Below are 23035 nucleotides of genomic sequence, written 5' to 3' on the forward strand. Positions count from 1 at the left end.
GGCATCAGGCACTTCTGCGCGGAGGCACCCCGGGGACGAGGGGCTCTCGGGGGGGCCCGAGGAGGAGGCCGGGACTCTCGGCGGAGGTGCGTGCCCCCGCTGATCAGGAATAGTCCGGGGTGCCATCTCCTTCGTAGAGGGTACAAGCGTTAACGGAGCAACTACCACACGCACCAGGGCAGACGTGGGGGAATCAGCGCGAGCGTCTGGGTGCGGGAGCGGGAGGGAGACTGGTTCCAGCTCGCCGTCTGTGCCCGCTGCAGGGGCCCTGGTGCCGGAGGGGTCGTGAGGTCTGAGTTCTGATGCCACAGGCTTGCCGGGACCTTGGGCAGGCCTTGAACCCTCCCTGGATCACTTCCTCGTATTCAGCCAATTAGATGGGGGTGAGGCTCCTTTCTGTGGGGTTCAAGTGAGGGTCAGGAGGTGAAGAATATCAGGATGCCGGTAGGATGCAGTGGGTCTGCAGTTAGGGGAAGTCCAGATGGGACATGAGAAATTGGGGGTGCCAGTGGGAGGCTCTTGTTAGAGAAGGAGCCACGAGACTCATCTAACTCTTCCATTTTATAGTTAGGGAAACTGAGACCCACAGGGCTCGTTCCTGCCTTTGTTCGCTCATTCGTTCATTCAACACTCCTGGCATCGACGCAAACCAGGGGGGTGAACAGGACTGACAAGGGATACGCTGGCTTTGCCCAGGAAGCTCACACTGGCCGGGTATTGAAAGGCAAGACGTGTGACTGAGCATTCGGGGTGTTCAACAGCGGAGACTTAGCAGAAGGAAGCAGAGCCCGGCACGTGGGGTAATGACCAGACGACACAGGCCACCGGGCTCGGCAGGGTGGGCTGTGGTTAGGTCCGCAGACTGAACCACACATGTGCAGATCTCACCTCCTCACTTAACCGTGAGTGATCCTGGGCAAATGACTTCGCTGCTCCGATCCTGAGTCCTCTCCTCTCAGGATGGATACGATAGTAATACCCCTCACTGGCCAGTTGTGGGGATTAAATCCACTTGTAGATGGAAAGAGTGCAGCACAAGGCTTTGCTGGTTGCAGACAAGTTAGCCAAAAGCAACTTTCAGCCAATATGACCATTTGATGAAATCGATGATCTGGGTTCAAAAAAAATTCATTCCACAAATCCCTATGGAGAACCCACTTTGGGCCAGCATTGAACAAAATCTAAGAATCCTTACTGTCCCCAAACACAGACAAAAAAAAAAAAAAACAAAACAAAACAAGAAAAAGGGCAGAATAGAGGGAACTCGGTGATAAATGCCATGGAGCAAAATCTAGCAGGGAGGTCCATCTGCCAGGGCGGGTGCAATTCAGAATAGGGGGCATCAGGAAAGGTCTCATGCAGGTGACATTCACGCAGAGACCAGAAGGAGCGGAGGAGGGTGAACCTGGTTAATGCCATAAAGTCGTTTTTTCCTACTCTGAGTAATTGTGGTGCCACCTGGGCTCCGGTGGCTCGGCAGGCTTGAGCCTGGGCCCCTCCCCTCCCCAGAGCCCTTCTCTCTCTTTCACGCTATGGGGGCCCTGCTTGCTGGGTGGTCCCCAGCCCCCGGTGGGAAAGGCCCCTGGCTCTGAGTGTGAGAGCTTTCCTCAGCTGCCTTGGGAGGGTGGACAGGGACCACCCAGGGGGACCCTGGCTATTGCTGGTTCATTTCGTGTTTGGATGATTCCTTCTTCCGCTGGAGCCAGCCACGATTTTCCAGTTTCCTAGTTCCAGCTCAGCAAAACCCCCACTTACTTTCCCAGAGATAGACTCAAGGAGACCAGTCTCTGGCACCCCATCCACTAGGCCATGTGTCCATCTCCGGGTCAACACCCTTGCTCTAGAACTGCCCCTTTCCCAGAATCCTGAAACCCTGGCAGAATTCCAGAGGACCCCAGTAATGTGTCAAGACTTTTCGAGTCCAGTGGTCCTTACTGAAAGCTTGAGGACTCCAGAGGGCACTTCTGGAGCCCTGAAAGCTATAGGGCTTCTGAGGATGCTGGAATCTGGGGGCCGTTCTCTGGCCCCTTGAAGTGGGGTGGTCACCCTCCAGCACTGTCAAGCTTAGAAGGCCTCTGATCAGAATTGAGGGAAGCTCTAGGAAATCCTGGAGCACTGTAGGCATTTTCCAGAATCCCAGATCCTTAAGTGATTTCTCAGAAATTTTAAAACTGTGTGTAGAAATTGGGAAGGATTCTCTGGACTCTCTACCTGGGGAGGGAGATGTTCAGCAGAGCTTGGAAGGCCATCCACGAGTTTCTAGAATGCTGGCAAATCTAGAGATGAATCTAGATGTCGAGAGCCCTGGCTGAATTCTCCAGATCGTTGGGGACCCTCCGCCTCAGCCAGTGCAGGAACAGGAGTATGGCCGGAAGCATCACTGTAGGACACACGCTTGAGGAAGAGCACGCCTGAGTGTCCTTGTCCTTCTTTTGAGGTCTCCTCTGGGCGATCCACCCCAAGATAGACCCCACCAGGTGCAGACAGCGTGAGAGAGTGTGAGGACCCCCGTGCCAAGAAGTCTCACTCCCGTCTCTGTCTGCTCTGGCCACACCTGCCTTCTTTCACCTCCCAGACGGGTCCTGCCTTCTCTCGGGGTCTTTCTTCCCTCTGTCTAATGACACATTTGCCCCAGATTCCTATTCGGTTTATACGCAGCAGGTTGATTGCAGCCCCTCTGAGGGATACCCCTCTGTGTTCTTTTAGATGGTGTCTTCTGTCATCGTGTCCTTGTCGAGCTTCCTGACTCCCCTTTATTTTAATGGTGGGGCAGCGTGGTGCGTGTCGAGTGGTGGGGCGGGGGCTTGCTGTGAAGCGAGGAGCAGCAGTCCCCGGAAGGTGTGAGCAGGTGGCACTGTAGTTAGCAGGGGCGGAGTCACGCGCCGGGGCTCGAAGCCTGCCCTGCAGCCCACCGCCTGTGGGAGCCCCTCGAGGCCCGCCCAGGCCGGCCAGCAAGGAAGACCTGTGAAAGTGGGCCAGGGTGTCGGCCTCAGGAGCCTTCACGTAGCCCACGCTGTGACCACACGGTCTCGCACTCATAACCCCTTTACTAGGTCCCTCTGGAAGGCCGGGCCTGCTTTGCTGGCTGTCAGGCTGGAGGTCTGGGTGGTCTCCAGGCTTCGGAACGTTGGGCAGACGCACCCCCTCTCTCGGCCTCAGTCTGTCCCGACTTACGGCTGTGGGAGCCTGTGCGAGGCACTTAACCTCTCTGAACCTCAGGCTCTTCCTCTGTAAAGTGGGGATAAGGTTGGTTTATCCTGTGAGAAGTCAGTGAGCGCTCATAGAGGGTATGAGATGAGGGTTAAAAGTGACTCCACAGGGGCACCTGGGTGGCTCAGTCGTTAAGTGTCTGCCTTAGGCCCGCGGGAAGCCTGCTTCTCTCTCTCCCACTCCCCCTGCTTGTGTTCCCTCTCTCGCTGTCTCTCTCTCTCTGTCAAATAAATAAAATCTTAAAAAAAAAAAAAAGTGACTCCACATAAACCGTTGAAGACACAGCCTGGCCCCTGGTCTGTGCTGCATAAATGCTAATCGGTATTACTGTTGTTATTATGAATAATGGAAGCTCTCAGCACACGCGTGCCATGTGCCTGTCCTTGCAGGAGAGGACCTGTGTCGATACCTGCTTTCCAGTCATTTCAGACCAGATAGCCTCTCTGCCGGCTCCTTCCTACGGTGACTCTTCGAACGTGGATTCTTGCGGGGAGAGAGTGGCCATCCAGGACTGTTGCCCGGTGCAAGAGCCAGGGAAGAGTCCCCGCTGCTCTGCCAGGGCTCATTGAGAGACATTCATTTGTCTCCATTGAAGAAGGGCCCGGGGGGACTTTCCAAAAAGTCTGGCTTGCCTCGAGGTTTTGGAAAAGAGCTATTTTAGTCCATCTAAGGACATTGGGTGATATCAGCTCGGTCAGCCAAGAGTCAGGGCAGGTCCCTGGAGGTCCTGCTTTAATGGACAGATAAGACCAGCCTGCAAAGAGCAGGAAAATGCCTGTGTCCTCTTCCTGGACACAGGCCGGTCTTTGGAAGGTTACTCCTTTGGGAAAACCCCCTCCTTCAGTGGTACGAAGGGAGCCAGATGGGCCACAAGCTCTGTCCCTTGGATCTCAAGGACACTCAGCTCCAGAGTGTCTCGCTTTGCAAGCTGCTTCTCCAGGCCAAGCCTGCCTCTCCCACAGTCGGGAAGTGAGACTGACAACATCCAAGGGCGCTCTTCGCTCCGCTGTCTTCAAGGAGCGAGAACGTGACCTGTCCTTCATCATTTCATTCCTCCACACCCCGTGGGCTCCTCTTAACCCCATTTAACAGAGGGAAGAACTCAGATCCAGAAAGGGGAAGTCACTTAGGATCACATAGGAAGGGGGCACAGCAGTGACTGGTCCCGGGTCTGTCCGGGTGCAAAGTTCAACCGCTTGACCATCACTCTGCTAAATGAAGCTCCAGAGTCCTCCCGGCCATGGCACACGGACTAATTCAAAAGTGGGGACACAAGGAAACGCCACCGCTGAGCAGTCTCTTTGCTTTTTGGACTGTGTCCTTGAGCGTTCCAATCATGTACTAAGCATTATTTAAGGACTTAGAGCAGTGATTCCAATCTTCCAGCCTCCCTCAGCTGCCTTCTAGTTGGGTGGTCCTTCTCCGGGTCTGACCTACATTCTCCTTCGCAGTTCTAAGTCCATTGGTGTGTGTTCACTGAGCACCTGCTAAATGCCCGGCATACTGCTGGGCCCCATGGAGGAGGAGATGGGTTAGGTCTTGGTGTGGCAGGCACGGAGCATGCTGTTGGCTGGGGAAGGGAGACGCAGGCACGTGTGAGCCTGGCTCCTGCAGGGAGGAGGCTGGTAGAGGGAAATGACCCGCCCCCTGCTCCAGGTGTCTGAAAGAACAGGGCCCAAGGTCCCGTTTAGGAGGGGACAGGGCCTGGGAGGTCAGCAGAGTGATGCAGGTGTCAGGGAGACCAATCCGAGTTCAAATCACGACTCATTGCCTGGATGACCTTTGACACCTGTTCACTTGAGCTCTTAGCCTCATTTTCCTTATCCGTAATACAGAGCAAAAGTTGTAGTAAAGGGATGGAGCCTTAACAGGGGGACTCCGTAAGATGTGCTTATGGGGCGCCCGGCCTGGGGCCCGGCACACAGTAGGAACTGAATCCAGCTTAGTGGCCTAGAGCAGTGGCAGCCAAGTCTGGTTCACTGAGGGAATCTTTCAGGAAACTTTCCAACAGGGCCCCATCTAAGCATCCAGCTCTGTAGCTAGGTGGGGGATAGGCAAAGTAGAGGCGAATGTTCTAGGGAATCCCAGGGGATTTGAAGCAGTCTTGGGGTAAGGAAGGCCGGGTTCTAGCGCTGGTTCTACCACTTCTCAGGGCCTTTGCTCCCGGCCTCGGGCTCCTGGTCTATGTGGAGCCATCTGAGTGAACCTGGACAGTCTTTCTAGAAGTTCTTTGCTGCCCTCTAGTGGACATGGGCACTCTCACCTCCCGGCAGCGTATTTCCTGCCTGTCTGGAGCCCTTACCTGGGACCCCAGGCTACGTGCCTGTGAGGACGCAGGTCTCTCCACTGCATACACTTGGGGAGCACGGAGGACGTTCACAGGTGTCCCTCACTGAGCGCTCATATCAGCCATATCCAGTGAGCTACGTTACCGTCATTTGCAGGCCTACATGAGGAAGGTGAGATCAGGGAAGGAAAAGCCCCCCCCCCCCCCAACGGTCACCCGGCAAATCACAAGGGCTTGGGGCTCAAGGCTGTCGGTGGCCTAGCTCTTTGGGATGGGTGGGGAAGAAGGACAGCCTAGAAACCACTGAGCAGTGAGAAGGTCCCCTCTCCCGGGTGCTGCCCACCTCCTCTCACCCTGAGTGGGCAGGTGACACTCTGAGTCCAGGCGAACTGAGCAGTCAGCTGTCTGGGGCAAGGCCTGGGGCTGGATACCTCCTCGTGGGGAAGGAAGGTCCCCCTGCCATCCCCTTCCATCATTAGCGCAGGAAGGCCTGAACCCTGACCATGCCCTCGGGTCTGAGTCCCACCCAGTGTCCTCGATGTCCCTGTTGGTCCTTCCTTCTTCCTGGAGAACTTTGCAGGGAGTTGTTTTCTGGCCCTCACTTCCATTCCCTCTTCGTGGATCTCTCCCGACTATAAATCTGGCCGGCCATTCCCTTCTGAAAACCCACCAGCACTCCCCATACACTCCAGATTCACGAGCAGAGCCTTCAGCCGGCATCACAGGCCTACCTGCTGGGCCTCGGCCCCCTCCTCAGTGTTGCTCTTGCCACTGGCCTCCCCCTCCGAGCTCCAGCTCCACGGTTTGGATGGTTGGGTGCTTTGGCTGGTTGGGTTTTGCTTTCCAGATGCATCTTTGTGTCTCTGCCTCCTCTGTGGCTCCACGGGTGCTGTCCCTCGGTCCAGAGCACCCTGTCCTCCCTCCACGGGCCCCCTTGCACTTTTGTCTAGTGAACTCCTCAGCGGGTTAGATTCCCCTCCCCTGACTCTGCTCCCCCATCACTGCAGTGACCATCTGTCTTACCATCTTCTCCTCCCCCCCAGCCCCCCACCCCGGGGAGTGAACTCTAGGAGGTCCTTCCTGTGCTCCATCGTACCCCCAGCACCAAGCACAGAGTGCAAGCCTGGTGAATAAATGAGTGAATGAATGAATAAGTGTGGGAGCAAGCCTGGGCCCTAGAGTCAGGCTGATGTGGCCCCCAGCTCAGCTGTAAGCTGGGTGACTTGAACAAGTCCTGTTCCCTCCCTGAGCACCCAAGTGTTCCTCTGAAAATGACCCTCCATTCCTGCTGTGCCTCCTGCATGGGTAGGCCCTCCCCCTCCTCCTGGACTGGTTCCGGAGGTGGCCAGTTCCTGTGGACTCTTGAGCCCTGGGTACCCCCAGGAGGGCAGGGGCCCCAGAGCCTCCACCCTCCCACCCTGATGGCCAGAGGGAAAAGAGGGGTCAGTATCCCCAGACTATGAATGACCTTGCATCCTGTGGTCCAGGGTTAATTTTTTAAAAACAGCTCAAAGTCCAGGTGGGCTTTGGAAGAGTTGCTCTCTCTGTTTGCCCTGGTTAATCATCTCAGGAAAGCAAACATCCCTGGAGGCAGGCAAAGAGACCAACATCCAGGTGTCTGCCCTCCCCCCGGGAGAGGCCGTGTGGCTGAATGAACATCCTGTCCAAAAGAGGCCAGTATCTGTCTTTACCCCTCTGTGGCCCGGCCTTCCCGTGGGGCCAGTGGGGTTGACATCCCTAGGGCAGAGCTGTGGGGAAGAGCAGAGGAGCCATCATGGGGCCATGGGCAAGCTTCAGAGGAGGGCTCTATTCCTACTGAGTCATGGTGGGTTTTTCACGCTCATAGCAGCTCGGTTTCTCCGGACAGACCTGGAGTTCATCACCAGATAGGACAGTGGAGAGTTTAGAGAGCACTGACCCACTGCCTCACTTGACCTCTTGGCAGACAGAACAGGGACTGTTATCTTCAGTTTACAGATGAGGAAAGTGGGCTTCAGAGAGGGAAAGTCCTCTGCAAAGTTAGTGGAAAAGAAGTCAGGCCTTCTGGCTCCCAGTTCTCTGAACACCTCAAGTTAGACTTCTTACTACCACCACTAACCAAACCATGGAAGACCGAGAAACCTTGTGAACAGGAGGGAAGGTAATTGTCCCAGAAATCTAAGCCGAAATGGTTGGTGTGATAAAACTTGTAACATGGCTTTGAGCTTCCTGGCGGCCAAAGCAAAAAGGAAATGCTGTCAGTAGCCAAGCTGCTGGTGATGGAGCAAAGGAAACACTCACTTAGGAATAGAGACATATTTGTTCCTGATACTGATGAAAGACGAAGTATCAGGTGGCTCCTACAGAGAGACGTGACGCACATTTGCAGGTGTTGGTGGCGGGAGGGGAGGGACGCCTGGATTCTCACACGAACATGGGTCTTGCTTTTGGAACCCACTATCTGAAGGGGGCATGCCCAGCAGGGGGCCTTCTCTGAGTCTGGAATGTTCCATGTCAAGAACAGGGACGAAGTAAGGACAACGGCTCTGACTGCTGGAAAAGGGAGCTTCATAGAGAGGGCCAACAGTAGCACTGGCAGGATTTTGAGCTTTGGAGACAAACAGAACTAGGTTTTCAAAAATTCTCATGGAAATTGCTTAATGAACAGTATACAGTTTCCTAAGCCTGCCGTTAACGAAGCGTCACAACTGGGAGGCTGAGAACAACAGAAGTGTATTCTCTCACAGTTTTGGAGGTTAGAAGTCCAACACCAGACTGTCCGTGGGCCCACAGGCTTGAAGTTTCTAAAAAAGAACCCTCACTTGCCTCTTCCTACCAGCTTTCCTTGGCGCTCCTCGACTTGTAGCTGACGCCCATCTCTGTGCCGGGCTTCACGTGGCCGTCTTCCCTGTGCGTCCCTCTGCGTCTGTGTGTCCGAGTCTCCCTCCCCTTTCTCTTACTGAGACACCAGGCGTTAGATGTAGGGCCCACCCTCATCCAGTATGACCTCACCGTAGCTCAGAGCCTCTGCAAATGAGGTCACATTGAGGTCCCGGGTGCACACGAATTTTGCGGGGGACACTACGTTCAACCCACCGCAGACACAGTCACCTCTTACCACGTGCCAGACGCTGCCCTAGTGCTTTGCAAAGCGTAGTGCCCGTGACCGCACAACAGCACTGTGAACCAGCAGCCGGCGTCCCCATTCACTGATGAGGAAGCCCAGGCACTGGGAGGAGGCGTCACTCGCCCCAGGCCAGCACGGGATGCAGTCTGGCCCCGGAGTCTGAGTTCTCAGCCGCCACCCACTGCCACCGGTCCCAGCAGCTCTGCTTTCCAGCAGGGAGCCCCCGGGCAAGGCACCCTACCTCTCAGAGACTCAAGTCCCCTGTCTTTATTTTCTATATTTCTCAAAGATTGTATTTATTTACGAGAGTGCGCGCGCAGGAGTTGGGGAAGGGGCAGAGGCAGAGGCAGAAGCAGGCTCTGTGTTGAGCAGGGGCTCGACGCGGGACTTGATCCCAGAGTCCAGGATCATGACCTGAGCCAAAGGCAGGTGCTTCACGGACTGAGGCAGCCCTCAAGTGCCCTGTCTTTAAAGGGGAAAATAGCACCTACTTTCCAGGGTCGTTGTAGGGGCTGGATCCAGTTCTGTGGCATGTGTAGTGTTGGCACGGAGCCGGCACAGAGCAGGTGCTCGGGGAACAGAAGCTGCTGTGGAAATCATCATTATTATTCCTACTATTATTTGCTAGGGCTACAGAAGCCAGGGGTCAGAGAGGGAAGTCGGGGGACAGGAAGCCCCGGTTCTCTTCTGGGCTGTGCCTTTAGGCCCCCCTGCGGTCTCTGCGATGTCGTTTTTTCTCCCTGGGCCTCCGTGCTCTCATGTGAGGAAGGGGCCTGATCAGGCTCGGTCTGCTGGCCCCCGGAGTGTGAGGTCCAGGTGGGTGACCCAGCGGGAAAGGTGACAGGCTGCTCATCTCCTCCTGTGGCAGGTGGGCAGTCTGTGGGGAGCCAGTCTGGGGCCTGAACCCAGCCCTGGGCTGCCCCCAGGCCAGCCTATGTTTGGCCAGTGCCGCCCTGACCCTTTGGGACCACTGACCCCGGGCAGGACACCACGAGGGATCGATCAGACCTGGCCTTGGGGCCCTGATTGGTTCAGGCTGAGCAGGACAAATACCAAGGTCACCTACAAGCTGCTGGCCCCCTCCCCAGTCTCAGTTCGCAGCTGCTGCGGGCAGAGAGGTGGTGGCTCCTCTGTCCCCAGACCGGGCCTGTGAGTGACACCCGAGACAGAAGACCCCAGAACCATGTGGCGTCTCAGGGCTGCGTTTCTGCTGCTGACTGCCTGCCTGGCCGTGAGTGCCAGTCCCGTGCTGATACCGCCCGACGACATCCAAACGCAAGAGAACTTCGACATCTCTCGGGTAAGGCTGGCCTCTCTGGTGGCGATGGCCGGCTGTCCGAGCAGCTGGGCCTTGCAGGGGGCAGGTCTCCCAATCTGGAACTCAGGGCTGGGTCCCTCAGGGCCCTTCCTGCTCGGACCATTCAGGGTTTGCTGAAGCTCTGACGCTAAGACCTGCCATTCTGCGGGCCTCTTGTCTGGCCATCTCACGTGTGACCTGCCCTCCTGGACTGCGGGGGGCTCTATGCCTCCAGTTACAGACTACAGCCCACCCAGGGAATGCTCCTACAGCCCCTTCGCAGTGCTTAGCTTCTCGTGACTTCCTGCCTCCCCCTCCCCAGCCCTTCAGCTTTCGGCCACTTCCCTTTCCCCGCAACCCATTACCATCCTGGGTGCTCTGCCCTTGCGGGCCTAGCTGTGGACAGAGCCCCCGGGTGGCACAGGGAAGACATGGAATACTGGGGAGAAGAGAAGCAGGACAGAGATCAGGCTGGTGGGATTAAGAGGGCTGGGCAGGCGATGTGTGGGGGAGCCCCAGCAATACCTTCCAGACCCCGCTCTGTCCCCAGCACCTGGGTGACCTTGAACAGGACCTCGGCCACACGGGGCTCAGTCTCCACATCAGTATGAGGGGCTCTCAGAGCCTTCTAGCTGGGGGTTTTGTTTACGCTTGGAGACAAGCAGGGGTTGTGGGTGGAGGGGCACAGTGGAGGGTCCTGTGGTGGTCTGGGATGGCGAAGGGTCGAGGCTTGCTGGCTCGTTCCTTGGGGTATGAGGGCTTTTTCAACTCTGCCATGTGGCCAGGAGACAGAGGTAGTAGGCTTGTCCTGTGTTAATTCAAGGAGGGAAGATTCTTTCTAGCACGGAGCTAGGGGCTGCGTGCGAGGTACTGAGCTCCCTGTCCCTGGAGGAGTGAGAGACAGCTCTGGGGAGCAGTGGTCGAGGATGACCTTCAACCTTGGGGATCTGGGCCTCATCCCGGCAAGCAGCACAGACCCTGTACCTGGCAGAGTAAGGCCTTCCATGGAGTGGGCTGGGACCCCCATCTGCAACCCCTTCCTAGGCTTGCCGTGATGATGGAAATTCCACCGTTAGGCCCCGTCCGTCCTGGGAGCCGCGTGGCTCCAGTTAGCTATGGGACGTTCCAGCTTCTCGCTGAGAGGAGGGAGGGGAGCAGGTGTCTGCAAATCGTCCCTGCGTCTGAGGCAAATCCAGATCCTGAGCTTGTGGTTGCCTCCTAGATGTACGGGAAATGGTTTCACGTGGCCATGGGCTCCACCTGCCCGTGGCTGAAGAAGTTCATGGACAGGATGTCCATGAGCACGCTGGTGCTGGGCGAGGGGGCGACAGACGGGGAGATCAGCGTGACCAGCACGCAGTGGCGGTGAGTAAGGGGATGGGGTGGGAGGGGCGAGAGAGGCCAGGGCCCGCCTGCCACCCCCGCCGGCTTGGGCCACCGCCCTGTCCTGGAGAGAGGCCATCTCTCCTGCCAGTCCTTGCCGCTGTGCTCAGGTCCCTCGGCCACCCTCCACCAGGGCACGCCTTTTGAACTGTCCCCTCAGCGCCTCCCGGCTAGCGCCCCAACACATGCCTATTTCAAAGCCTGCTCTCGATCCTTGGGTGTCCCTCAGCTCAGTCAGGGCCCTTCTGAGCCCCCGGCCCCAACCTGGAAACCTGGGTGGGAGGCAGGTGCTGAGACTCCTCCCTCTGCTGCCACAGGCCGCTCAATCCGGTGTCAAGCCCTGTCCTTTATAGTCCTAAATCTCTCCACACTGTCCGCTTCTCCCTTCTGTACCATCCCCGCCGCGGCCCGAGCCACCTGCCTCTCTCTCCTGGTGGTCTACAGCAGCCTGTCTACACTTCCCACCTCTAATCTCAAACCTTTTCAGCAAACAAAAGACTTCGTGAAAACTCGACTCTGCTTGAACCTTTCCATAGCTCCCTATGGCCCTTGGGAATAAAATTCCCTTCCGGGCCCCTCCCAGCACTCACCATGTACTCTGTGACCCACACAAGTAGACCTTCTTTCAGTTCCTGGAACCCTCCAGTGTTTCACACCTGATGTTCCTTCTACTGGGAAAATCTCCCGTCATCTCCCTGGGCTAATTCCTATGGAACCTTTAGGACTCAGGTTCTATGTCACTTCTTCCAGGAAGCCCTCCCTGACTACCCGCCCCCCCAACAACCAGGGTTCAGGTTACATGTCTTCCTTTGTGGTCTTGGAGCACCTCAGGCTTTTCCCTGTATGGCAGTTATTGAAGTGACTGCATCCGTCTCTGGCCTGCCCCTGGGCCCCACTCAGTTGTGAGGTCTGTGAGCAGACAAGAGTCCACCTTGCCCTCCTCTGTATCGTCAGCATGTAGCACAGTGCCTAGCACTTAGGAGTTGTTTGATAAATGTAAATAAGATAATTAACCGTCATTGTAACCACAGCTGGTATGCTCGTAGTGCTTACTGTAAGCTGTTTAATAGCATCTCATTGGATCCTCACAACGACCACGTAAGGCTTCATTATCCCCATTTCACAGATGAGGGAACTGGGGCCAGAGAGACACAGGGTAATAACCGCATCAGAGCATTCACTCATCACCCTCCCCTCCCCGTGCGTCAGTCTGATGTGACTTGGGGAAGGAAGCTGATGTTTAGTGCTGGCTTTGCCAAGGGGATGGCATGGACTAGTCCCTTTTTTCTCTGTCCCTCTGTTCCTTCATATGTGAATGGGTCCCCTAGGACTGGGGTGAGGCTTAAACAAGACATTTGGGAGTGTTACTTTCCAAATTACAAAAAGAAAAAAAAAAGTGGAAAGGACCCTGCAGGAGAGTGGGTGTCAGGACCTCGGTCTCTGCTAGCGGTTACCTTTCTTCTGGTCTGCACATCTCCAGGAGAGGCGCCTGTGAGGAGATCTCCGGGGCTTATGAGAAGACCAGCACCAACGGAAAGTTCCTCTATCATAAACCCAGTGAGTTGAGTTGCAGGTGTTCGCCGCAGTTCTGCCCTTTGCTGAAAAAGACCTTGATGTGTCTTAAGCTCTTTCTTTCTGCCTTGGCGCTCTCTGCCCCTGAAGCCTTCCCTCCCATTTTTGAGATGTCCTCTCAGCTTCCTGTATATTCCTCCTCTTCCTTCTCGTCCTCGTCCTTTGCCCTCTTTCCTCCTCTCTCTCGTGCACTCGTGAGCATCCAGAATGAGAGGGACGTGGCTGAATTCTGAGGATAGCATCAAGATGTCGTCAGCCCTCGTGGTGGGCATCCGTGATCAGCTGGTGAAAACTCGCTAAGCATCTCCCATGTGCAGCACGCAGGGGGCTAAGTGACAGAGGGACTGGGACGTGAATTCGTTCATTCATCCAGCAGATGTTTATCGAATATGCTCTGTGTGTCAGACAGTTGTATTAGTGTTTGAATATATGAATGTTTGGGTAGATGGGTGGTTGGATAAAAAACAGGGAGAGAAGCAGCAATCGAATGAGTGAATTTACCGTTCATCGGTAAACGAATGTAGGTATGGGTGGAGGTGAGTGAGTTAATCAGTCATCTGATAGATCAGTTGATAGACTGATGGAGGGAGAAAGGAAGGAGGAAGAGAAGGTTAAGGGAGGAAGGAAAGAAGTGGATGGATTTATGGTTTGATGTATGGAGAGGGTGGGTGGATGGAATGATGGTGGATGAATTAATGATAAATATATGGGGGAGACGGATGGATGGACAGAAGGATGAATAGATGATGTGTGGGGGAACAGATGAAGGACCTCAGGCTAGAAGAGCCTTCTGACCACTGATGCCTTTGGCTTCCTGCATCCCCCATGCAGAATGGAACATGACCATGGAGTTCTATGTGGTCCATACCAACTATGATGAGTACGCCATCTTTCTGACCAGGAAAACCAGCCGCCACCACGGGCCCACCATTACTGCCAAGCTCTATGGTAAAGGCTTGGAGTTAGATAAGCCTGCAGGAGTTGGGGGTGGGAGGGTCTGTGATTTAGGGACAGTGGAGTTTTGCTTAGGAGTTTTGCTTTATCCTTCTGAGAAAACTCCAGTTATGGGAAAGGTGGAAACATTTACTCTCCCTGGTGGAAGAGGTAGAGCTCAGTCTCCCATCTGAGGTACAATCCTTTTGGTCTTTAAAATTCTAGACCCAGAGAATTCCAGAGCTTCCCAGCCCTTAGCAGAACCAGCAGAAAGAGCCATGTGTGGGGATTTGGGGGGACCTGGGTGGGAGCCTGGGAGGGACACCTCTTCCTCGTGTGAGCCAATCTTTCCATAAGTGTTTTGAAGAGATCACACTGAGCTGATAGTTTTCAACATCTTAATGAAAATCCCCTGAGCAAAATAATTCCCGGCCTTGCCAGCCCAGGCACCCACGGTTCTAGGCATTTTCTCTGTTTCCCATTGCAGGGCGACAGCGACAGCTTCGAGAAAGCCTGCTGGAGGAGTTCAGGGAGCTTGCCTTGGGTGTGGGCATCCCTGAGGACTCCATCTTCACTATGGCCGACAAAGGTAAATGCAGCCCCACCCCGCCTCACACTTCTGTCCCCTCCTCATTCTTCACAGCCCTCAGAGAACACCTTCCCAGCCCCATCTGCCTACAACCCTCTGAGATAAGTAGGGTTATAGTCCCCCCCCCCCTTTACAGAGAAGACAGCTAGGCCCCCATATTTGCTCCAGGTCACACAGCACGTATCTGCAGGACATATGGTGGAACCAATTCCGCGTTCCCCCTAGTGTCACCTGTTTAAGTGAGGTGATACCCAGAATCCATAGGTACCTCTTAGGGGGCCATTCAGTGTTGGTGTTGTGAGTGTGGGCTCCGGAGTTAGCATACTGAGGTGCAAGTGGAGCTGGGGGACTTCCGGCTAGTCCAACTTCCAGAGCCTTGTTCTCCTCATCTGTAAAATGGGGGATGGTAATGCCTCCCTTAGAATTGCTGTGAGGAGTCAATGAAATAAAGCCTTTGAACACGCTAGCGCTGCGCCTAGTGTCCAGTGAGCGCTCTGCACGTTAGCCATCGCCGTTCTTGTGACGGCGCAGCCCCCGCCTGTCCCTTCTCCAGGGAACGGCCTTCAGCAAACCACGGGAGCGGCGCCATTCCCGAGTGGGTTAATGCCCAAGGCCGTTCCCGGCTCGGTGCCCACCTGGCACACATAATTGGCATCGTGAAAGAAAGCAGCCCTCTTACTCGCCTCTCTCCTGTCCTGACCTAGGTGAGTGTGTCCCTGGGGAGCAGGAACCGGAGCCCTCTCCGCACAGGGTGAGCACCGCGTCCCCCCACTTCGTCCCCACCCGCCTGCTGGGTTCTCGCTGCCCTTGCTTAGGTCCTGCTGCGGTGGGGGGGTGGGGTCACTGAGAGAGGTCGAGAGAAGGCAGTGACAGGCGCGGGGCCTTGACGCCAGACCCCCCCCCCCAGGGCTCAATCCCAGATCTACTTGCTGTTCCATCCAGACTTGCCTTTCCTCCTCTGTGCGACGAGGTAGTTACCCTCACCTTCCATGCACCAGAATTCAGGGACGTGTTGGCAAAGTTCTTAGCACGGTACTGCCTACAACCAGTGGACTACTGAGTGATGAATGACGATACTCAGTACTCAATGAAAAAAAAGATAACGTCAGCTGACCTCTAAAAAAACAGTAAAGCGAGAGCAAGAGGCCTCAGCCAGCTCGCCTCTCCCTATCCTGCCTTTTGATTTTTTAGGCTTCCTCGCTCTTGGTTTGTCTGCCTTTACCGTATCGATGAAGCTTCCTTCGTTTTCTTCGGTGATAATCTGGAAGCTATGTATCCTAATAGAGCCCGCTCTTGTAGGGCACACAACCAAGTGGTGTTTCCAGGGAGGGTTCTGGGGGTTTCAGTCCCTGAATTCTTCCCTGTTTGGGAGAGCTCTCCTTCGCACTGAGTGGCATTTCGCTTGGGCGTCAGAGTCCTGGGCCGGGCTGCCTTCCCCTCAGAATGTCGTCTGCGCAGCTCCATTGTTCTTCAGCACTAATTCGGCTCTGGGAAAGCCCGAGGCCAGTCTGGTATTTCTCCTTGTAAGCAATTTGTTTCTTGTGCCCAGATGCCTGGACAGACTTTATCCTTGAAGATATCTTCTTTTATATATTTTTTTTTTTTTTAAGTAGGCTCTAAGCCCGACGTGGGGCTTGAACTCACGACCCTGAGATCACGAATAGCCTGCTCTGCCGACTGGGCCAGCCCGGCGCCCTGCAGTCGGCATCCTAACTAGGACGTGTCTTGGTGTTGAGAATTCCGTATCCGAGTTTTCTGGGATACAGGGCGCTCCTTCCATCCACAGACTACATTCTTCCTGTTTTAGGGGACTCTCTCGCACTCTGTGGAATTCATCTTGCATTCCCTTTTTGGGGTTTGCTACGTCGGGAACACCTGCTCTCTCATCCCGGAGCGTCTCTGTCTTCCACGCACGCTCGGCGCTCTCACGTTGCTCTCGCCTGTACTCACGGGGGTTGTCACTCGCCGGCCTTGTGGGCCGGCCATTCCATTTAGCAGCTTCGATTCTGTTCCGTGGTATTTCTGACTTGCTCACTCGCTCTGAATGTACGTTGTCTTGGTTCCCAATTTGTTTCTCAGGCCTGAGTTCTCGCTTGTGTTGTCTACCAGTTTTGTCTTGGAGTCTTGTTTTAGAAATACCCGTTTTAAGTAATTCTACAGCTCGAGGCCGCTGAGGAGTTGCCTTCTGCTTGTTGAGTTACAGTCTCTTCTAGGTGATGTCATGGGTGGGGATTCCTAGAGCCACACCTGTGGAAGGGAAGGGGCGAAGGGAGGGTTGAGCAGAAGCAGCAGAGCTGTGATGTGGCCACGATGCCTCAGCCAACCCTGTGGACACTCTAGAACCGGGAGGGCCCTTTGGAGTTGTGCCATGAGGGCACCAAGGGGTGGGGTCTTTACACCCTTACCTCGATCAGTCTGGGGAGGAAGCATGACCTCGAGTGAGAGGGGTCCCATTAGCTGAGGCGGTCTCCAACAGGGGCGGACAGCTCCGTCTGGGAATGTAAGTCCATTCCTGAGGGGACATCTAGGCAGTTCATGACAGGGGACACCATAGTCAGGTTGTCTCTGGTTCAGGCTATGTACTCCTTCATTTCAGAATGGGTCTGGACAGTCCCTCTACCATTTCTTTTTCTCTTGCTCCTGCTTAGTTTTTAAGCTGTCTGTTCTGATATGGTGGGGTGGCGGTTCATTAACTCCTTGACCCTTTCCCCACTAAAATTGAGCCGAGTGCCCTCCACCCCAGCTGGGTATTTTGTGTTCCATCTACTTTTCCGAAGTCCAAGGAAAGGGTGGGAACGGGCAGGGGCAGAGCTTTCCTCAGGTGCGCCATCTTGGTTGGAATACCCTTGCTTGCTTTTTCTCTTCTGAAGAACTTTTAAATGCCCTATGCGGGGTTCATTCCACCCGCTTGGGGCAGTGACGTCTGTCAACACCCCCAGTGCATTAGATCATGTAGCCCCAGAACCTCCATCTAGAGTCAGCCTCTAGTCTGCCTTCCTCTTTTCTTCCTAGACGCCATCTTCACCGCTTCTCTGTCAGAAGAGGAGAAAGATAGGGTCCCTCAATTTCCTTCTCTCGGGACTTGGGAACCTTAGGGGAGAATTACCAGCAATTTGATGACCATCCTGTTCAGCTCCAGAACACTTGATTTCTTTCCTTCATCAACAGTTTTACTTTTTGCTTTAAACTAAGCCCCTTTCCAGGGCTCAGTGATGCTGAGGAACACTTGGAGATTGATATTCTGAATTCATTTTTCGCTGTTAGGTATTGGAAAAGGCAATTTGAAATGAAATTTCAATCTGACATCTTAATCCAGATCCCGACGGATCTCTCTCTCTTTATCACCATCAAGAACGAAACCGTAACAGGTGACTCCCCTTGCAAAAAAAGAGAAATGGAGCACACTTCCATTTCTTCCTTCCGGGCTTCCCCTGCCTCTGTGGATGAAATCTGAGATCGATGTTTGTATTTTCCACCTTTTGTTTTGAGAATCACTTTTAACATTTACAGTAAGTTTTATGAGCGTCGTAACAATCATTTAACCTCAACTCTCTATTTGATTGGCTTTTCTTTGCTATCACGTCACCTGCTTTCTTGCACTTCGAGTCCCTTCTCAGTCAGTGCGAATATATATATATATTGTAAGATCGTAAGTAATCTCTACACCCCACGGGGAGGTCAAACTCACAACCCCAAGATCAAGAGTTGTACGTTCTACCGACTGAGCCCCCAGCCAGGTGCCCTGGAATATTCGGGGGCTAAAAAGAAAAGTAGTTTTCTTCTGGATAAACATGGGTGGAAAACTACTGGATCCTTGCAGGTGTGAAAATGCCTTTCTATTACACGGTCAACGGCTTGGATGAGGAGAGAATCCTGGGGTTACCACCTTTCCCCTCGTATAACCCTCAGATGCTGTTACTTACTCCAAGGGCCACGAGCTCTTTATCCTTGACTCTAGGCAATGTCTAGGTGGGGCTCTTCACTAATTTTGCCTCATTCCCTTTGATCCCTATTTATAATTGGATAACTCAAGTCTTCAGAAAAGTTTTCTTCTATTATTTCTATATTGATCGCCTCTCCTTCTAGAATTCCTATTATGTGAATTTACTGCTTATAATCACTAACCTGCAGTTTATTTTCTCTGATGTGTGGTTCAACAAAATCCTTTCCACATCCAGTAACTTTCTACGTCTTTCATTCCGTTCATTTCCATAACCTTTGGACCCTGTGATATCGATGCGGTGTTATCTTGAATTTCACTGACGGTTTACATTTTCTCCTGGTTCTTACGGTCACCCTGTGTGTAGTGGAGAGATTTCTCTGGCTCAACCCGATTCTTTTGAGCAGCTGCGTTATTTAAATCGTTCCGTGATCTCTTTTCCTTCGCCTGCACCAAGGCAGGCCTGTGTGCTACCAGCGTGACAGTGGGGTCCCTGAGCACAGCTTTGAAGCTGCACCTTAAGAGGCGAAGGGCAACGTGGAAGGTTACTAGAGATGTACTTTCAGATTGGGGCTCCCCCACGGGCAGGAAGGCTGGCTGTGGGCCGGCAGTCTCCCAGCTCATCCCTCCTCTCACGGCCCTGGGATCCTGCCTCCGTGGGCTCTACACTCAGGGAGCCTTTTGCCAGCTTCGGCACCCTGCCCTGCTCTTCAGCCCCCACTGCCACAGCTAGAAGTGTTAGGGGCATCTTGGGGCCCTTCTCCATACTGTCCAGGTGGCTTTTCCTTTGCAAATAGCTAACAACGATGGTCTGGTCAGCCTTTCCTGCAAATGAGTCCTACCCATACTCCGCCGTGTAGAAATGCTTTCACGTTTCCAGCCTGGCAATGCTGCCCTTCCCTGGTTTCCAGTTCAGACATCCCCCCCCCCATTATTTTATTCCTTCGGACATTTCAGCTAGAATTTGGCCCCAGAGGTATTGTTCTACTCCACGGTTCTGATTTTCCTTTCAGACTAAAAACCTGTCCTGTGATGCCCATCCTGGGATTTAGGTTGACACTGGGGAGAACAGTCCATTAACCAGTGTAGTTACTATGTGTCTGTCTACACCCTGATTCCCCTAGCAAATGGTTTATATACTCCAGGGGTACCGGTGAGCAAGAGTGGCAAGGTCCCCGCAATAGCCTCTCTTTCTCTCCCCCATAGAGAGCCCGGCGGGCTGTCCTGCCACAGGAGGAGGAAGGATCAGGGACCGGGCAACTAGTAACGGATTTCAACAAGAAGGAAGGTAACAGTCGCTCACTTTTGCACCCCCTTCTGGCATACTCGAGAGAGGAAGAGCCCATGGGTGGTTCACCCGGGGCTGCCCTCACCACCACAAAGTCTGTTTGGGACAAATAAGGCAAATCAGGCCCTCTGTGCAGTGCCCAGGGTTGCGGGGGTGGCCCCTGGGCTCAGGAACTCGTAGCTCCAGGAGAAGCAAGTTCTGGCCCTGTCTGTACCACTGTGTGGCTTCCCAGCCTTGGTTTCTCCCTCTCTGCGGTGGGACAACAGCCTGCTGTGCTCCCCATCAGGGCTTTTGTGGGAGCAAGCTGGAGAAGGGCGTGTGGATGCTCTGTGTGGCTGACAGTGTTCACGACAGACTCACCAAGCTGCTCGGCAAACACTGAGCCCTGCTCCACCCTGGGGAGGGTGCTGGGGTCACGGAGACAAACCCGTCTTTTTGGAACTTGTGGTGTAGTAGGGGAGACAGGCAGGGAAGAAAGTGATGGACCCAAAAGGGAGGGTTAGCTAAAGGGTTGGGGGAGCTCAGGATGGAGGGGGAAGGGGATCGAGGAGTACTTCCTAGATGAAAGGGGATTCCTGCTCTGGCCAGGTGTCCGGGGAGGGTTCCGCAGAGGACGACGCTGCAGGGGCAGGACTTCCGTGGAGAGGTCAGGCTGGCCGGCTGGGTGCTGGTGAATGCAGCGGCCGCTGCTATTAGCACAGTCTCCGGCCGGACTAGACCGACACTGGGGTGGTGAGTCTGTGGCTTGCTGGGGTATAAAGCCGAACAGGCACTGATTCTGGAGTCCAGCAGACACATCATGGTTTTGAATCTCAGGGCTGTGTGATCCCGGGCAAGTCAGTTTACCTCTCAGAGTCCATCTCCTCATCTACAAAACGAGTTGACCATCCTTCCTCTTAGTGCGGAGGGGAAAACTAACGAGATGGCGTGTGGTAGCCATCGAGCCTGGTGACAGGCACACAGTAAGGACTCAGTGGGTGCTGCCCTTCTGTCCCCCCAGATTCCTGCCAGCTGGGCCACGCAGAAGGCCCCTGCCTGGGGATGGTCATGAGGTTTTTCTATAATGGTTCCTCCATGGCCTGTGAGACCTTCCAATATGGTGGCTGCCTGGGCAACGGGAACAACTTCGCCTCAGAGAAGGAGTGTCTGCAGACCTGTCGGACTGTGGGTAAGTGCGGGCCCCTCGCCTCTGCGCACGCTGCACCCCCAGCCCTGTCCTCCCAGCAGGCCACCTGCAGGGTGGACAGGGAGCTGCGAGAGGACGTGCCAGGGCTGGAATTCTGGGGAAAGTTTCCTGAAGTCACAGGAACTGCACACTTGGACGTGGGTGACCCAGGCCGAGGTGCTGCTTTTCATGGGCCCCAGGCTCCCAGTGCTGGAGGAGCTGGGTGTTGTAGGGGAGCGGGCGCCCTGGTTCAAGCCCTGTGCTGCGTGTCCCGAGGGTCAGCCAGGCGTAATGGCTGCTCATGCTGCGCCCCTGCCCCCCATCCCACAGCGGCCTGCAACCTCCCCATCGTCCGCGGCCCCTGCCGAGGCTACCACAAGCTCTGGGCATTTGACGCTGCCCAGGGGAAGTGCGTCCCCTTCATCTACGGGGGCTGCCAAGGCAACGGCAACAAGTTCTACTCGGAGAAGGAGTGCAAGGAGTACTGCGGGGTCCCCAGCAGCGGTAGGCGGCCCTGCAGCGTGCCCCTGGGGTCTGGGTGGGAGAGCCCCGGGAGGAGGTGGGGGTCTGGAGAAGGTAGTTCTGGAACCTACTGGGTGACCGGCCCACCCACTCTCCACTCTCCGGGCCTGTTGCCCATCTGTAAAATGGGGCTAAACCCCAGACCTTCTCCCAGCTACGATGCTGCCCTGGGGAGGCACTGGCCAGACGCAGGAGCCTGGCCACGCCGGGCCCGAATTCTGGTGCTGCTGCATGCGGGCTGGCCACGTTGGGCGAGTGCCAGCTTGAGCCTCAGTTTTTACTTCCGTAAAGTGGAACAGTACCCACCCGGCAGACGAGGCTTCGGACTCGGCTGATGGCAGCCTAACACTGAGGGGGAGGCGGGAACGCTAACAGGAATAGCCTTCCAGGGGACAGCAGCCATCTGATCCCTGTGCCTTATCTCCCCCCTGGGAAAAGGGCACTTGGAAGCAATCAGAAGAGGCTAAAACCCAGATCATTCTGCAGAATGTGTTTTGGCGATACCCAGTCATAGTCATTCCACGAGCACAAGTTTCTGGCCTCAAGTTCAGGTCCCAAGTCAGCCCCAGCTGCCCTCACGAGGCATCCCCATCCCCTGGCTGACCCCATCCATGGAGCCCTGGGCACACCCCGCGCCTCCTCCCTGAGCTTGTGTGTGTCCGCAGGAGACAAGGAGCTGCTGCACTCATTCAGTTGATGGGACCAGAGGCCAGAAGAGCACAGGCCACAGGGTGGCAGGGAGGCTGTGGGCCGGCGCCTGTCCCAGCGGCCAGGTTCAAAATAAAAACCCAATTGTAGACTCCTGAAATTCCATGTCGTGACTGTTCATTGTCCTCGTAACAAGGTAGCAGGGAGAGGGGGAGACAAAGCTGGGGATGGGGGGCACGAGTAACCCCAGCTTCCCCCAGAAATGAAAAATGTGCTGAAAATGTAACAGAACTGTCTCTGGAACATGAAATTGGCTAAGCAAATTATGAGACCCAAATCACAGTTCTCTTTACTCCACAGTAATACAAAATGGGACTGTTTTTATTAAAGCCAGAAAAGAAGGGAAAAACCTCTAGGTACTTGTTTCTGGGAGAGGTTTGACTGGGGTCATCAGCTGCCCAGGGTCAGAAGAGAGGACTGTGCCCGCATGTGCCCAGGCCCCGGGCCGGTCAAGGCCAGTGACCCAGAGCGCCTGAAGCCAATTCGCATCCTTGGCCGCACCAGTGCCCACGCCGGCATCTTACTCGGGTCACAGCCATGTCCCAGCACCAGCTGCCAGGGGATGAAAGGCCTTGGGCTGTTTCCCCATGAGGCCCTCAAGAACCCATCTCCTGGGATCCTCACTCTGGTCCTTTGCCCTGGAAGAAGAATGTTCACTGACCTTCACATGGTGTCTGGGACCGGTGAGGCACTGGAGCAGGGCCGGAAGCCCTCAGCCTGGCCTGGCTTGTCCTCCCTTGAGGAAGAGAATAGGCAGATTCTCCACGGTGGCTCGGTCACCAACTTAGCCTCAGAACACGACTCCACGAGCTTCCAGCTGAGACAGGATTTACGAACAACTGATTTAAGAATCCCTCTTGCTGAGTCCATCCACCCAGAACCCGGAGAGGTGCTGCTGCTGCTGTGGGGTAAACCCCAGCTTTGTGTCTTCTGAAGTGGCAAGCCGAGCCAGCGCACCGCTCTGCGGAGCGGCCAGCGTGCTAAGGGCTGCCGCCTAACTCAGTCAAGGGTCCCTCTCAGGCCGTTAGCCCATCT

At 55.0% G+C, this 23035-nt stretch overlaps 1 protein-coding gene and 1 long non-coding RNA gene across 2 annotated transcripts; one reads left to right on the forward strand and one right to left on the reverse strand.

The window, feature by feature from the left end:
• Window positions 1-17: 17 nt before the first annotated feature.
• LOC148108566 (uncharacterized) lies at window positions 18-7145 on the reverse strand. Its single transcript, XR_015727339.1, has 3 exons — window positions 6229-7145; window positions 5513-5656; window positions 18-4713 (listed from the first exon to the last, which is right to left on the reverse strand). It is a non-coding gene; the product is annotated as an uncharacterized LOC148108566 (long non-coding RNA).
• Window positions 7146-9678: 2533 nt separating this feature from the next.
• On the forward strand, window positions 9679-22100 carry AMBP (alpha-1-microglobulin/bikunin precursor). The gene is made up of 10 exons (XM_045791106.2): window positions 9679-9903; window positions 11123-11265; window positions 12764-12840; window positions 13687-13803; window positions 14276-14377; window positions 15082-15128; window positions 19524-19605; window positions 20606-20773; window positions 21101-21274; window positions 21958-22100. The coding sequence occupies exons 1-10, from the start codon at window positions 9787-9789 to the stop codon at window positions 21987-21989; spliced, it is 1059 nt and encodes a 352-aa protein (XP_045647062.2). The 5' UTR covers window positions 9679-9786; the 3' UTR covers window positions 21990-22100.
• The last annotated feature ends 935 nt before the right edge of the window (window positions 22101-23035 follow it).

This window comes from Ursus americanus, chromosome 18 (genome assembly GCF_024610735.1).
Source record: "Ursus americanus isolate L20-20 chromosome 18, mUrsAme1.1.p, whole genome shotgun sequence".
In the NCBI taxonomy this organism is placed as follows: Eukaryota; Metazoa; Chordata; class Mammalia; order Carnivora; family Ursidae; genus Ursus; species Ursus americanus.